Source organism: Portunus trituberculatus, chromosome 41 (assembly GCF_017591435.1).
Source record: "Portunus trituberculatus isolate SZX2019 chromosome 41, ASM1759143v1, whole genome shotgun sequence".
In the NCBI taxonomy this organism is placed as follows: domain Eukaryota; kingdom Metazoa; phylum Arthropoda; class Malacostraca; order Decapoda; family Portunidae; genus Portunus; species Portunus trituberculatus.
The window spans coordinates 14,884,586-14,898,440 of NC_059295.1; the positions used below are offsets into that span (position 1 = coordinate 14,884,586).

The 13,855-nt window shown below is 37.0% G+C and overlaps 1 protein-coding gene across 1 annotated transcript in view; it reads left to right on the forward strand.

The window, feature by feature from the left end:
* Positions 1-2,258: 2,258 nt before the first annotated feature.
* LOC123516673 (integrin alpha-5-like) overlaps positions 2,259-13,855 on the forward strand; it is a 64,372-nt gene continuing 52,775 nt past the window's right edge. Inside the window, exons 1-6 of the mRNA XM_045276275.1 lie at positions 2,259-2,545; positions 9,554-9,770; positions 10,071-10,206; positions 10,412-10,476; positions 11,223-11,271; positions 13,315-13,493. Coding sequence (XP_045132210.1) covers positions 2,340-2,545; positions 9,554-9,770; positions 10,071-10,206; positions 10,412-10,476; positions 11,223-11,271; positions 13,315-13,493 — 852 coding nt within the window. The 5' untranslated portion in view covers positions 2,259-2,339. The remainder of the gene's footprint in view (positions 2,546-9,553; positions 9,771-10,070; positions 10,207-10,411; positions 10,477-11,222; positions 11,272-13,314; positions 13,494-13,855) is intronic.

Genomic DNA, 13,855 nt, shown 5'->3' on the forward strand with positions numbered 1-13,855 from the left:
AAGAACTCTCTTATATGGTTATAATTTGCCCTGACATAATTTAATTTTTCCTCCTTGTACTCCACACTCTTTTCTGTGCTTAATTCCGTATCCAGCTCAAAGCTTAGGACATCATGGTCGCTTTTCCCCAAGGGACATTCATGTTCAATTTCCTCTTTTAGAGAGATGCCCCTGGTAAATACCAAATCCAACTTCGCTGCAACATCTTGTCCCCTGCACCTTGTTGGTGATCTCACCCACTGTGTCATCAAGTTATTTGTTGCTACGTTTAACAATTTCTCTGCCCACTCACCACCATTCACCACTTCGTAGTCCTCCCACACTATTTCCTTACAATTAAAGTCCCGACTATCATCACTCTATCCTTTCTGATGAGTTCCTGCTTCATTCTGTCTAGAGTATTTCTCATCACCATTTGATACTGTTCATATTCCCAAGCACTGGTTCTGGGTGGTATGTATACTGTTATAATATTAATGTCCCTCTTACCATCTGTTATAAGCATACTTATCACTTCCTCATTTCTCTTACTATAGTTCACCTCCTTCACTATCAGATCTTCCTTAGTAAAAACCATTATACCACCACCTCCTTTATTCTTTCTATCATTTCTCCATACTTTGTAGTGTTTTACAACAAACCAATCTAGCTTTATTTCGGGCCTTAACTTTGTTTCCACCACACACATTATGTCCAGTTCACTGTTTCTTAGGTAATCCACACATTCTAGCCTCTTAGACAGAAATCCATCTATATTCGTGTATGTCACTTGAATTCCATTCCTAATCTCTTTCTTCCATGTTTCAGTCTGTGTGCTGTCTATTCCGTCCGTTTTATCCACCACTTCTTCAGCCTCCCATTTCTCATCCTCCAAAAAAACTTGGTCTTTTCCTCCTCTGTTCTTTCCTCATTCTTCTCTCTCACTTCAGTTACAAGCTCCCTCATTTTCATTCTTTCCTCCTGTGTCATATTTCTTCTTATGTAAATTGTTTTGGTTTCCTCGTAGTCTTTAAGTTTCCAGGCCCTCCTCAGCAAGGCCTCGGCTGCCACCTGAAACTTTAATTTCAATTTTAATGGTCTACTCTTGCATTCTTCAAAAGCTCCTAGTGTGTGTGTGTGTGTGTGTGTGTGTGTGTCACCACCACGGTCGCCTGCTGGTCACCCAGCCAGTCTTCCCCATTACGGAGCGAGCTCAGAGCTTATAGACCGATCTTCGGGTAGGACTGAGACCACAACACACTCCACACACTGGGAAAGCGAGGCCACAACCCCTCGAGTTACATCCCGTACCTATTTACTGCTAGGTGAACAGGGGCCACACATTAAGAGGCTTGCCCAGTTGCCTCGCCGCGCCGGGACTCGAACCCGGTCCTCTTGATTGTGAGTCGAGCGTGCTAACCACTACACTACGCGGTGTGTGTGTGTGTGTGTGTGTGTGTGTGTGTGTGTGTGTGTGCATTTATCTAGTATTTACCTAGTTGTGTTATACAGGGTTCGAGCGGAGCTCATAGTCTGTCTCCACATCTCCACATATCTATTTTTTCTTTACTGCTATGCACATTATGTGCTGTAACAACTTTCCAACTCAATGCATTCCACTGAAGTGTGTGTGTGTGTGTGTGTGTGTGTGTGTGTGCACTAAACTGTTTGTAAAATTCAGCTCCACCTACTGTATATATTATGACTGACGCTAAGGCGTAATAAGGTAATCAAATCAAATCAAATCTCTCTCTCTCTCTCTCTCTCTCTCTCTTGGGACATGCGTCAGTATGGTTTAATGGTGTGAGCGTCTTGCTGAGAGTTCGATCCATTGCCGCTCCCACTGCATCTCAATCATTTCATGCCTTGAAATAATGAGAAATTTTCTATTTTTTTTTTAAATATTAATTAGTTTAGTATGTTATAACATATGCACTTTAAAATTTTGGTATGAACCTAAGTATTGTACATGTAGGTACAAAAGTACAAGTTATCCATCTAGCTTTCTGTACATTCCTCAAATCTTCATATCTTATCAGCTCCATGTTTTTGTCTCGGCGTCAAGTTGCTAGTTCTCTAGTGTGAAAGTTAATTTTATCTTCGAATGTCAGTATAGATCAGTATAGTATATACATAATCACATTACAAAGAGGTAAACATTAAATGAGTGATCAGATGAAGTATTGCATTTTTTTTTAACAGATAATGGATGTTAAAACATGAAACAAATAGAGTAAATAAGGCTCCACTTCCCTGCTGGATGCGGACTATCACCACACTCTGTAACGTTCGGCCTAATCCTCAGAGGCGACAGTGGGCACCGCCGCTGCTTTTCTTGAGCGCAACAACTGCTGTCTGCGATGGCTTGGTGTCATCTCACCAGATGTAAAACAAGGGTACAAGTGGTGTATGTTGTGGAGCTGCTGGTGATAGGGTGGCTCGTGACGTTGCCTGTTGAAGCTAACAACTTGCAAGTTGAGAATCCTCTTGTTCTGCAGCCAAACTCAAACCAGAAAATACATTTCGGCTTTTCCTTGAGCCGCTACACCGATAACAACCAAAGCTGGTAAGATATGGTCAATCATGCACTTCTTTGTATATCATGTTGCTAAAGGTTTACATGTAAAAAAGTCTTGGAGGTTTACTTTTCGTCCCGTGCATGAATGTAAAACGTCGCTACTCGGTAGGAATGGTTACTTTGTCTACAGAAGTAGAATATCAGTGTGGTCATAATTACTGTCAGCACTACACACGCAGTGTGAAAATGTACTAGCGTTCAGTGGTGGATCTTGCGGGGGAGGGTGGGGGCTGAGGGTGCTGAATGCCCTCCTAACCATTTTTTTCTTTTATGAGAGTGTAGGCTATATATATATATATATATATATATATATATATATATATATATATATATATATATATATATATATATATATATATATATATATATATATATATATATATATATATATATATATATATATATATATATATATATATATATATACCCTGCTGTAATGATAGCCCAAGGAAACAATAACTTGATTTAAATGGCCCTAGAAGAGCAAGAAAGACATCAAGAACCAACTAGAGTTGAGGGATATGTGGAGCAAGTCGTTCCATTCTATAGTAACCAAGAGTTCAAAGCACACTTCAGGATGGCACTTGTAGCTATCTACTTGGACAGCCATCTTTGTTGACATTGTGACGTCACAGCCACAAAGCTCTCCACCTCGCGAGCTTGGGCGGCCCAAAAGGTTCAGGACTGGCAGCCAGCCCAGGTGGTGCAACCCCGGGCGACCCGGGGCGTTCCGGAACCCTCTAAAAAACTCAGCCTGCTGGGGTCCCCCCCCACGCCACACACACACACACACACACACACACACATATATATATATATATATATATATATATATATATATATATATATATATATATATATATATATATATATATATATATATATATATATATATATATATATATATATATATATATATATATATATATATATATATATATATATATATATAATGGTTCAAGGTAACAGGTATTTAAGGAACAATAATGATCCCGGGAGACCCGGGGCGTTCCGGAACCCTCTAAAAAACTCAGCCTGCTGGGGTTCCCACACACACACACACGCGCACACACACATATATATGTATGTATATATATATATATATATATATATATATATATATATATATATATATATATATATATATATATAATGGTTCAAGGTAACAGGTATTTAAGGAACAATAATGTAGCAAGGGTTTCTGAAAAGCTAAATAAGATTTTGTGACTTACTGTGAGTCTTTGAGTTGAATAATTTCACGTCTGTAGGAGTAGGTAAGTATAAGGGATGTACGAGTGGCTACAATTTTGCCCTTGGCTACATTAATGATAAATGAGTTACTTCTCATTGGAGTTGGAGAAAATGGGTATTGATAGATTATTACTGCTCTTACTACATAAAAATAGCTCTGCATATAGCTTAAAAGTACCTACAAGATTGCCAAATCTTGAAAAAAAAAAAAAAAAATCGGGTGTCTTTACATCACCCCCACAAATCCCCAGCTGATAAGCTCCTCACCAATCTCCAGTGGTAGGTAATGGAATTCAGGTTAGCACCCAGGCCCTGAATTTTTTATCCTGGATCCACCACTGGTAGGCGGCGTCTAAGCCAAAATCTATCCATCCATCACTGGTAGCGTTATCCTGTATTTCAAAAATGAGCTCGGGCGGACAAACTGCAGCAAAAGAATAGACTTACCACAGTTGAGAATTATATGAATAATTAAAGATGTAAACAATATATAATTTAACCAAAAAATCCCTTGAATTAAAGGATTATTTAAGATATGCCTGAGTGTGCAGTGTAAAGATGATTATTTGTGTCATGCAGCTGCCATGCACCCATTTCAGGTTATGTTAAATATTGCAAGGTAGTCAGTAATAAATTGAAACTTGTGATACATTGTATACACCTTTGTGATGAAGGAACAAGGAAGACTTTCTTTCATGTATGAGACTAATAAGAAATTGCAGTATCGTTTTAGAATGACACCATCATCATGATACTTTACATTACACTGGTTCTCAAACTTGTAAAGGTTCTATCAAATACCAGGAAGTCTCTTTCTGACTTCTTGGCATTCGATTGAACCCGCCCTCACTCGCAAATAAGAATATTTGGAGGTATATGTGTGTTTAGTAAAATTATTTACTAAATCCTAGATCGCCATTGTTATTCTGAATTGTTTCGATTCTCTGGTGCTCGAAAGTGTTTGTTCGAGCGTGATTCTGAAACCTTGATTGGAAGTGCGCGTGCGTTGTACGTTCTCCACAACCAATGAGAAAATAGATAAAAAAAAAAAAAAAAAATATCAACCAATCAAATGGCTTTATATCTGTAAGTGAAGGTTGACGGTCCGCCGTAATGCAGTTCGCAGTAATTCTTGCCATGTCCGGTCTTGAAAGGTTTTCAATCACTTACTCTAAGTACTATGAAGTGTCCCGACTCCTGAGTATCAATCGGAATGGAATGTGTTTGGCGGTGCACGAAAATTTCTACCTTGGCTGGACACAAGGCGGTGCATTACAGCGTAAGCCATATATATATATATATATATATATATTTTTTTAAGCTAGGCTAGGTTGGGGTGGGTTAAGATAGATTATGTTAGGTTAGTATAGCGTACGCGTGGTCCAGCTTAGGTAGATATCCTTTTGGGGGTTCATGGGAGCGCAGCCCTCACATTACGTAGATTAGAATAGTAAATATCTGAGTCAGGTTGTTGAGGCTGTACACGAGTGTTTCATGCTTGTAGTACCTGATGGGGTTGTGATATGAACCTCACCCAAATCCGCATTTGTGTTTACGTTTTTTTACGCTACAACAAAAATTACGTCAGTTCAGCACACCATCCCAACACCCCGAAAAAAAAAAAAAAAAAAAAGTTTCCAAGCTTGTTGATAGGATTAAGGGATTATAGTGCAATTCAAAAAAATTACCCGTCATCAGATATTTAGGGACAAATATATTTTTCATTGACCTGTAATATTTTTTTTTATTGATTATTTATATTTACCCATCTATACGAGTTTAGTTGGTTAAGTAGGCCTTTTATTGGTAAATGTTTACAATCACTGTACAATGTAAATTCCTAAAATAGTATAGCTAATAGATAGTATATGACTCGTACTTACTTTCTATCGGGGTTTTAGTGGGTGCTCTATAGAACAGTGCTTGTTTTAGCATCACAAAGTTTAACACCACTTCCAATTTCTAAGTCCAGTGTTTGTGTGGTGTCTCCTTTCAAATCTTGGTTTAACACAGCCTACTCCTGTGCTATACATGATAGAGTAGTTTTTTTTCTTCTTCTTATTTTGTCTGAGGAGAAAACTGGCCAAGGGCAACAAAAATAGAAAGAAAGGCCCACTTATTGCCAGTTCTTTGCAGGTTCTAGAGAGTCAGCCTGGATAAAGGGATAAATATCTTGAAACTTCCCTCTTAAATGAAGTCAAGTCATAGGAAGTTGGAAATACAGAAGAAAGTAGAGTTTTTTTCTTTTATACCATGTAGGCTCTTCACAGGAATTTATGGGCTAAAGGAGATAACTACTTTTGGGGGTAACTCCTATCTGAAAGCCCACTTGCAAGGAAACCATTGCCCCAAGTGAGGAAGCCCAACCTACACTTGGACAGTGGACAGGATTTGAACCCATGCACTTGGAGATCCCTTGGACCCCAAAAGCACACATGGTTCCACTTTACCACGACAGCCTAAGAGTTTACCAGAGAAACACATGAATGATTGAGAATATTGCTTAACCTTTACATAAGAGAGCTGGACGGAGTACGGGTGAGGAGAAATAGAAAGTCTTGTGCAACGAGATTGCAGGAGGAAGGGAGGCATGCAGTTAGCAAGATCAGTGGAGCAGTCAGCATGAAAATAGCTGCAGAAGAAAAGCAAGTGATGCAACATTTCCGTGGTAAGAATTTAAGAAAGAGCCTGAAAATGGTCAGTCAGAGGAGAGGAGTTGATAAGATGAAAATCTTTTGATTACACCATATCTAATAAAACTGTGAATGGGACCTTCCTATACATGCGATGAGTACTCCATACATGGGTGTATAAGGCTCTTGTACACAGTTAGCAGTTGGGAGGCAGAGAAAAACTGGCAGAGACACCTCAGAATGCTTAACTTTATAGAAGCTGTTTTAGCAAGAGATGAAACATGAAGTTTCCAGTTTAGATTATAAGTAAAGGATGGACTGAGAATATTCAGTGTAAAATAGTGGGACAGTTGAATGTCACTAAGGAAGAGTTGTCTGGAAGGTTGTGTTGAGTTGACAAATAGAGGAATTGAGTTTTTGAGACTGAACACCACTAAATTTTCTTTGTCCCAATAAGAATTCTTGGAAAGATCAGAAGTCAGTCATTCTGTAGTGTCCCTGTGGAAACTGTTAACTTTCTTAAGGGTTGGTTGTCTCTCAAAAGACATGGAAAAGTGTAGCATGATATCATTAGCATATGAGTGGATAGGACAAGAAGTTTGGTTTAGAAGATCATTGATGAATAATAGGAAGGGAGTGGGTGACAGGATAGAACCCTGAGAAACAATGCTGTTAATAGATTTAGGAGAAGAACAGTGGCTGTCTACTGCAGCTGCAGTTGAACAGTCACAGAGGAAACTAGAGTTAAAGTTGCAGAAAGAAGGATAGAAACCATAGGAAAGTAGTTTTGAGATAAAAGCTTTGTGCCAGCCTCTATCAAAAGCTTTTGATATGTCTAAGGCACTGGTTCCCAACATTTTTTGCATTCATAACTCCTTATCCAAAAGCTTGAAACCCATGTGATCTCCTAGACTAACAGCAGCTTGATTTGCACCTTATTTTTGTTACGGATCAAGAAAAAAAAAATCTTTAAAAAAATAATCATGTGTCATTGAATGACATTGGACCACACTGTTTTTTTTTTCTGCATTGGAGCAAAAGCAGTATATATGTACAAGCACAAAAACTCTAATTGATGAGTTAAAATCAACATTAGCTATCCCAAGCAATGTCTAGCACATTTACAATTTCCCTTGCTAAGGCTTTGGTATCCCCCCCAGAATGGAGCCCACTAGTTGGGAACCCCTGGTCTAAGGCAACAGCAAAAGTTTCACCAAAGAGGATGACCAAGACTCAATAAGGAAAGCAAGCCAGAAGATCACCAGTAGAGCAGCCTTGACAGAAGCTATATTGGTGATCAGATAAAAGATTGTGAAGTGACATGTTTTAGAATCTTCTTATTGATGATACATTCAAAGGCTTTTGAAAAGCAAGAGATTAAAGCTATAGGCTAGTAGTTTGAGGGATTAGAACGGTCATCTTTTTTAGGAACAGGCTGAATGTAAGTAAACTTTCAGCATGAAGGAAAGGTAGAAGTCAGTAGACAGAGTAGAAAGAATTTGGCCAGGCGAGGTGCAAGCATGGAGGCACAGTTTTTGAGAACAATAGGAGGGACTCTATCAGGTCCATATGCATTCTGAGGGTTTAGGACAGCTAGGGCATGGAAAGCACCACTGGGAAGAATTTTAATTGAAGACATGAAATAGTCAGAGGAACAAGGAGAGGCAGGGACAATGTTGCCATATGTTCAGATTTTCCTGGAAATGTATGGAATTCATGTGTCAAAATCTTCATCAGGGGTGATTTCTTAAAATTCTTCAAATATATGGAATTTTAACTTCCATCAATAACTTTTAAGAAAAGAACACACAATTATCATAAGATGATGAGAGAGAGGTAGGGGGAAGGATTCACTGGATGGCAGTTGCTTTAGTCTGGTTTCAGGCAAGGCTAGCAAGTATGAGTTCCGTGTGGAGTTGATGCTCCCAGCCTTCTTTGCGTCACTTCATGTCTCATGCCAGTCCTTACTCTTTAACCAGCATTGATAGCGTTCAGTTTGGAGTATTGTTTGCTTATTTGTGGCTGTTGATCTTGTTACTGCAACAAAGATAAATAAGTTAACTTTTTGTTTGTGAAAGAGCCTGGAATTTTTTATAGTTCATACGTGGCAACTCTGCAATAGAGAGGTGGCCAACAAAATGGTGCTTGAGCCTTTTATCACCTGAATCTCATGCATTTTATATGTTTGCCCAAAATCATGTCAAGTCTGTTATCCAACTTGCCAAAAAACCTTTTCATTAATAGAAATTATCAAAAACCTTCAAGATTTAATTCTACGTGACTTCTGGCACATACAAAAATATTAATAACTGCTGCTTCTTTCTCTTTTTTATGCACCACTAGTATTTCATCTATTTTTAAAGCTGAACTCTGCTCAAACTTTTGCTAAAAATGCCATCTTGTTCTTTACTCTCCTCCACCCTCTGACTACTTTATGCCACCAATTAAAATTCTTCTTAATGATGTTTTCCATGCCCTATCTGGCCTAAACCCTAAATGTCTCATAAAGCTTATAGACCTGATCTGATTCTTCCTTTTATACTCAGAAACTGTACCTCCATGCTTAATCAAACTCTTTCTACTCTGTCAACATCTAGCTTTTCTTTCTTGCTTGAAGTTTGCCTAAATCTAATCTGTTTCTTAAAAAGGCGACCATTCTAATCTCTCAGACTACTGTCCTATTTCTTTAAATTTCTGTCAATGTAAAGTTTTTTAATCTATCTTCAACAGGAATATTCTTAAACATCTATCACTTTTCAGTCGTCTATCATGTCACCAGTATGGTTTCCATCAAGGATAAATTACAAAATATGAGGCCAAATAAAAATCTTTTTCACTATTTCTACAATATGTGTACATTGATTAAGTAATTCAAGATACTAAGAGCATTGACTGGCATTGTGATGTGTGATTAACTGACAGACTAGTGAATGGATCAAGATACCAGCTTTCCTGAATTTAATAACAGCATATACATATTATGCATCACTTATTTTATGTATTAATAGACTAATATAACCATTCTTATTGTAATAGTAAACCTGGTTGAGACTGAACCTCAATCCTATTAGAATTTAACATTTTGATATAATATTTTAATTGTTATTTTTAGGCTTCTTGTCGGTGCCCCCAAATCCAATGTCAGCAGACCAGACATGAAGCACTCAGGTGTCCTATATAGGTGCTTACTGAGTGGATCTAATAAAGGTGGTGTGTGTGAGGAGATGGTGATTGATTTGAGCAGTCACACACTTCCTTCTTGGGCTGCAAGTAAATATGTTGATCATGGACTTGGATTTTCTCTTGCTTCTGATGGTGAGGCAATAATGGTGAGTAGTGTTTCCTAATTGTTAACTTGTATGTGTTTGTGCATCATTTAGATCCTTTATTTGGCTATCCTGATGGTATGGGTGGTGTAGTAGAAGGTTAGTCTGTTGTCATCCATTCATTGTCTTAATTTCATGAATCAGGTATCCAGCAATACTCAAGACTGCTCCTTTATCACAAAAACTGACTAATGAAAACAGTAAAGACAGGACTAAAATTTATAGTACAGCAACCAATCCTGTGTCAGAATTCTGCATTCTTATCAGTGATTATTCATAAATTAACAACTTTGTGGATTTCAGGTGTGTGCACCCCAGTGGTATGTAGAGAGAGAAAAGTATAATGAAAGGAATTACCTGCCAGTAGGTGTGTGCTTTGCTGCAAAATCTCCCTCTTATGAATTCAAGGGATTTTCTCCTACTTTTCAAGGACAGACTGGTATGAATGTTTTCAGCAATTAGTTTTAATTTATGTTTTGTCATGTATTTTAAAAGTATATTGTTCAATGTGACTTCCATTTATATATGATGAATATTTTACATGATAGGCAGACAGAACATATTTTTGCTATAAGTAACTATTATTGATCTCCTGTCCTTGGTGTTTTTGGAGTGCCTTTGAAAATATTTTTCCTTCCTTGCAGTTAAAAGTATGAGTTACTTGAATACTGGATCGTGCCAGTTTGGCATTAGTGCTGCACATTTAAAGGTGAGAACTTGTATATATATATATATATATATATATATATATATATATATATATATATATATATATATATATATATATATATATATATATATATATATATATATATATATATATATATATATATATATATATCTTCTCATATTCTGTCCATCTTCCTAATGCAAGAGTTAACCAGTATCTTCACTCCTTCATTCCCTACACTGGTAAATGGAACTCTCTACCTGTGTCTGTATTTCCACCTGCCTATGACTTAAACTCTTTCAAAGAGGAGTGTCAAGACACCTCTTACGTTAACTGGACCTCCTTTTAGATTTTTTCTTTTTCTCTTTCTACTTTCTTCTTACCCTCTGATATAAGATTTATATATATATATATATATATATATATATATATATATATATATATATATATATATATATATATATATATATATATATATATACACACACAGGTACCCTCTGATATAAGATTTGGTTATGTTCCTGAAAATTTAATCATAGAGCAAAGAGTTGTGTAGGAATGCATTTCAATACTTTTATATATGTGCTCCTAAAACCTAGAAAAACCATGAAGTACCTTGGTTGTTTTTTAAAGTCTTAGAGATGAAAATATAGTAGTGCCTTATTTTAGATTATACATTACTCCCACATTATGTAATTGTTATATATATATATATATATATATATATATATATATATATATATATATATATATATATATATATATATGTATTTGTTTCTTCACAGTATCAAAACACATTTGCTTTGGGAGCACCAGGATGCTGGACGTGGAGAGGTAAAAAAAATAATTGACAGAATCCTGTTACAAATGAATATTTGGTATGTACAGTCAACCCTCGGCTATCGCGACTTCCGCTATCGCGTTTTATCGCTATCACGCACTCATGAAAAGCTGCTAAAATTTCATTATCGCGACCTCAGATGCCTGCTATCGCGCGCCCAGCCATGACGTCATGGGATATCAGAGCACTCATTGGCCAAAACCGCCTTCCCGCCATGATCAATTCGGCTATCGCGTTTTCTGCTATAGCGCGGCTATTTCGGCCCCAATTGGGCGCGATAGCTGAGGGTTAAGTGTAATTGTCATTTATAGTGGAAATTATAAGATTATAAGTAATTTGTCTATTTTGCTTCATTTCAAAAATATTAGATTAGTGAAAAAAATAACATGTTTTGCAACATTTGATCTTAAACATTGATTTGTTTGCAGTGAATGATGTTTGATTTTTTCTCACAGTTAAGTCTGCTTTAATTCTGGCCAGTTCTTGATGTTCCTGTCCCCTTTCTTCTATGTGGAACAACATGGTCCATATGGCCTGTGGCATCATTATGATGATGCCATTGGCCATTTACAATATTGTTCCATATTTGCTGGGCATGTATTTGTACAGCTGTAGGGTTGAACCTTTGGGATCTCCTCCCCCTCATTGTCTTTTATCTTCTCTTTCTCAGTTTGCCTTAAGGAAAATCCTCATTCAGCAACAGAGAATGGGAAATATAGCCATACATCAACATTCTAGTGTATTAGGTAAAGAGACTTCAATGTTAAGAATCCTTAAATGATTGGTGTATCCCCTTAAAATGCCCTCAATTGCCCATACAATGATGCATCTTCTTAAAGGCACTCCTGACCTTCTTATGTCGTTGTTTATCTAAAGATGATTTTATGTAGTAGTACATGTATTAGCAAACATTTCTTATAATATTGAGCAATCATAAAAGTAAGCAAAATAATGATCAATATTATGATGTGGCCTCTCACTCAATCTTCTCATTTCACAATCACGAATATGACTCCCAAGGATGTATCACCACTGTCTTCACAACCACACAGTCTACATCATATTTAATAAATAACTCCTTCTGAGTCTGTACTTTTTTTTCACATTTAGGGGTGTCTCAAGCAGGTGTCTAGGAATGTGATTATGCAGTGAATGAAAAAGGGAGAAACAGAGGAAGAGAAAGAATATATGAGAAATGAAGGATGAGGGCCCAGGCCTCAATAGTTACCTTTCCTTTGCACTCCTGACTTTCTTTGTCATTTTTTATGTATTTTGGTAGTTTTTAGGTATATTTTGGGTGTTTTTAGTGAAATTGGTATTGTTACAAGATGTTTACGCTTATATTGGGTGCAATAAGTTATTTTGGATGCATTTTTATTGTTTTTAGTGCATATTAGATGCCTTTGGGTAAATTTTATATATTGAAAATGTGTTGTGGGATGATTTGAATATTTGGGTGTGTTTGTGGGTATTTTGAGATGTGTATTGTTTTTTTAGTTTGAGTTAATTTTGAGTGTTTTAAGTACTTCAGGTAAATCTGGATGTAATTTATGGTGTTGGAGTGGTTTGATGTATATATAGGTGCTGGGGGTTTTATTTCTTTGCAGTAAGTTTAACTAAGAGAGAGAGAGAGAGAGAGAGAGAGAGAGAGAGAGAGAGAGAGAGAGAGGGATCTAGCAGTGGATGAAGTAGGTGTGAGGAGAATGAGGATGGGAAAGTGACCAAAATGGTAATGTGGAGAAGAGGAAGAACAGTCTTTGTACATGTCAAAAGTAGGTCTAGCCAGTGAAAGCTGCCATGACAAAAAAATGTCACTTTTGATAAAAATATTGGTAGGAAAATTGCTTCAACAAGTAGGAAGCCAACTGCACATGTCAAGCTATTATGATTATTTGCTTGAACCCATTTTTAGCATAATCATAAATTCTCTCTCTCTCTCTCTCTCTCTCTCTCTCTCTCTCTCTCTCTCTCTCTCTCTCTCTCTCTCTCTCTCTCTCTCTCTCTCTCTCTCTCTCTCTCTCTCTCTCTCTCTCCAGGAGATACGTGGGAAGTTGGACTAGATCCTGATCCCGAGAAGTATGATTTGAAGTACATGGGAAGTGGGTTGCCAAACAGTGTTTATTTGGGCTACAGTGTGGCCAGTTTCAAGTTTGCTGGTCAAAATGCTATTTTATCCTCCATACCTCGAAGTAAGGATGATACCATCTCAACAGAAGTAAGTACTAATACATTTTGTAAACTAGAGCCGATTGTCATCTTTCTTACATAGTTATTTACTCATATACTTATATTTGCTTCTCATATATGCATATACTATATATAGTACAGCTCATAGATTTTTATGCATGTATTTTTTTCTTGCATCTTCTTGTTATGACCATATAAGTTTATGACTTTGTTGTTTTGTATAACCAGAAAGTCTGTATTACTACTTTGATAGTCAGCACTGACCTGTCATCTTGGTCACGCTGTCTGCACAGATCAATGGTTCTTAACCCCGGGAAAGCATGCACCATTCTAGGGGGCTGTCAGTAATATCCAAGGGAAAAGCAGGAATTTTTTTAATTATCTAATTAT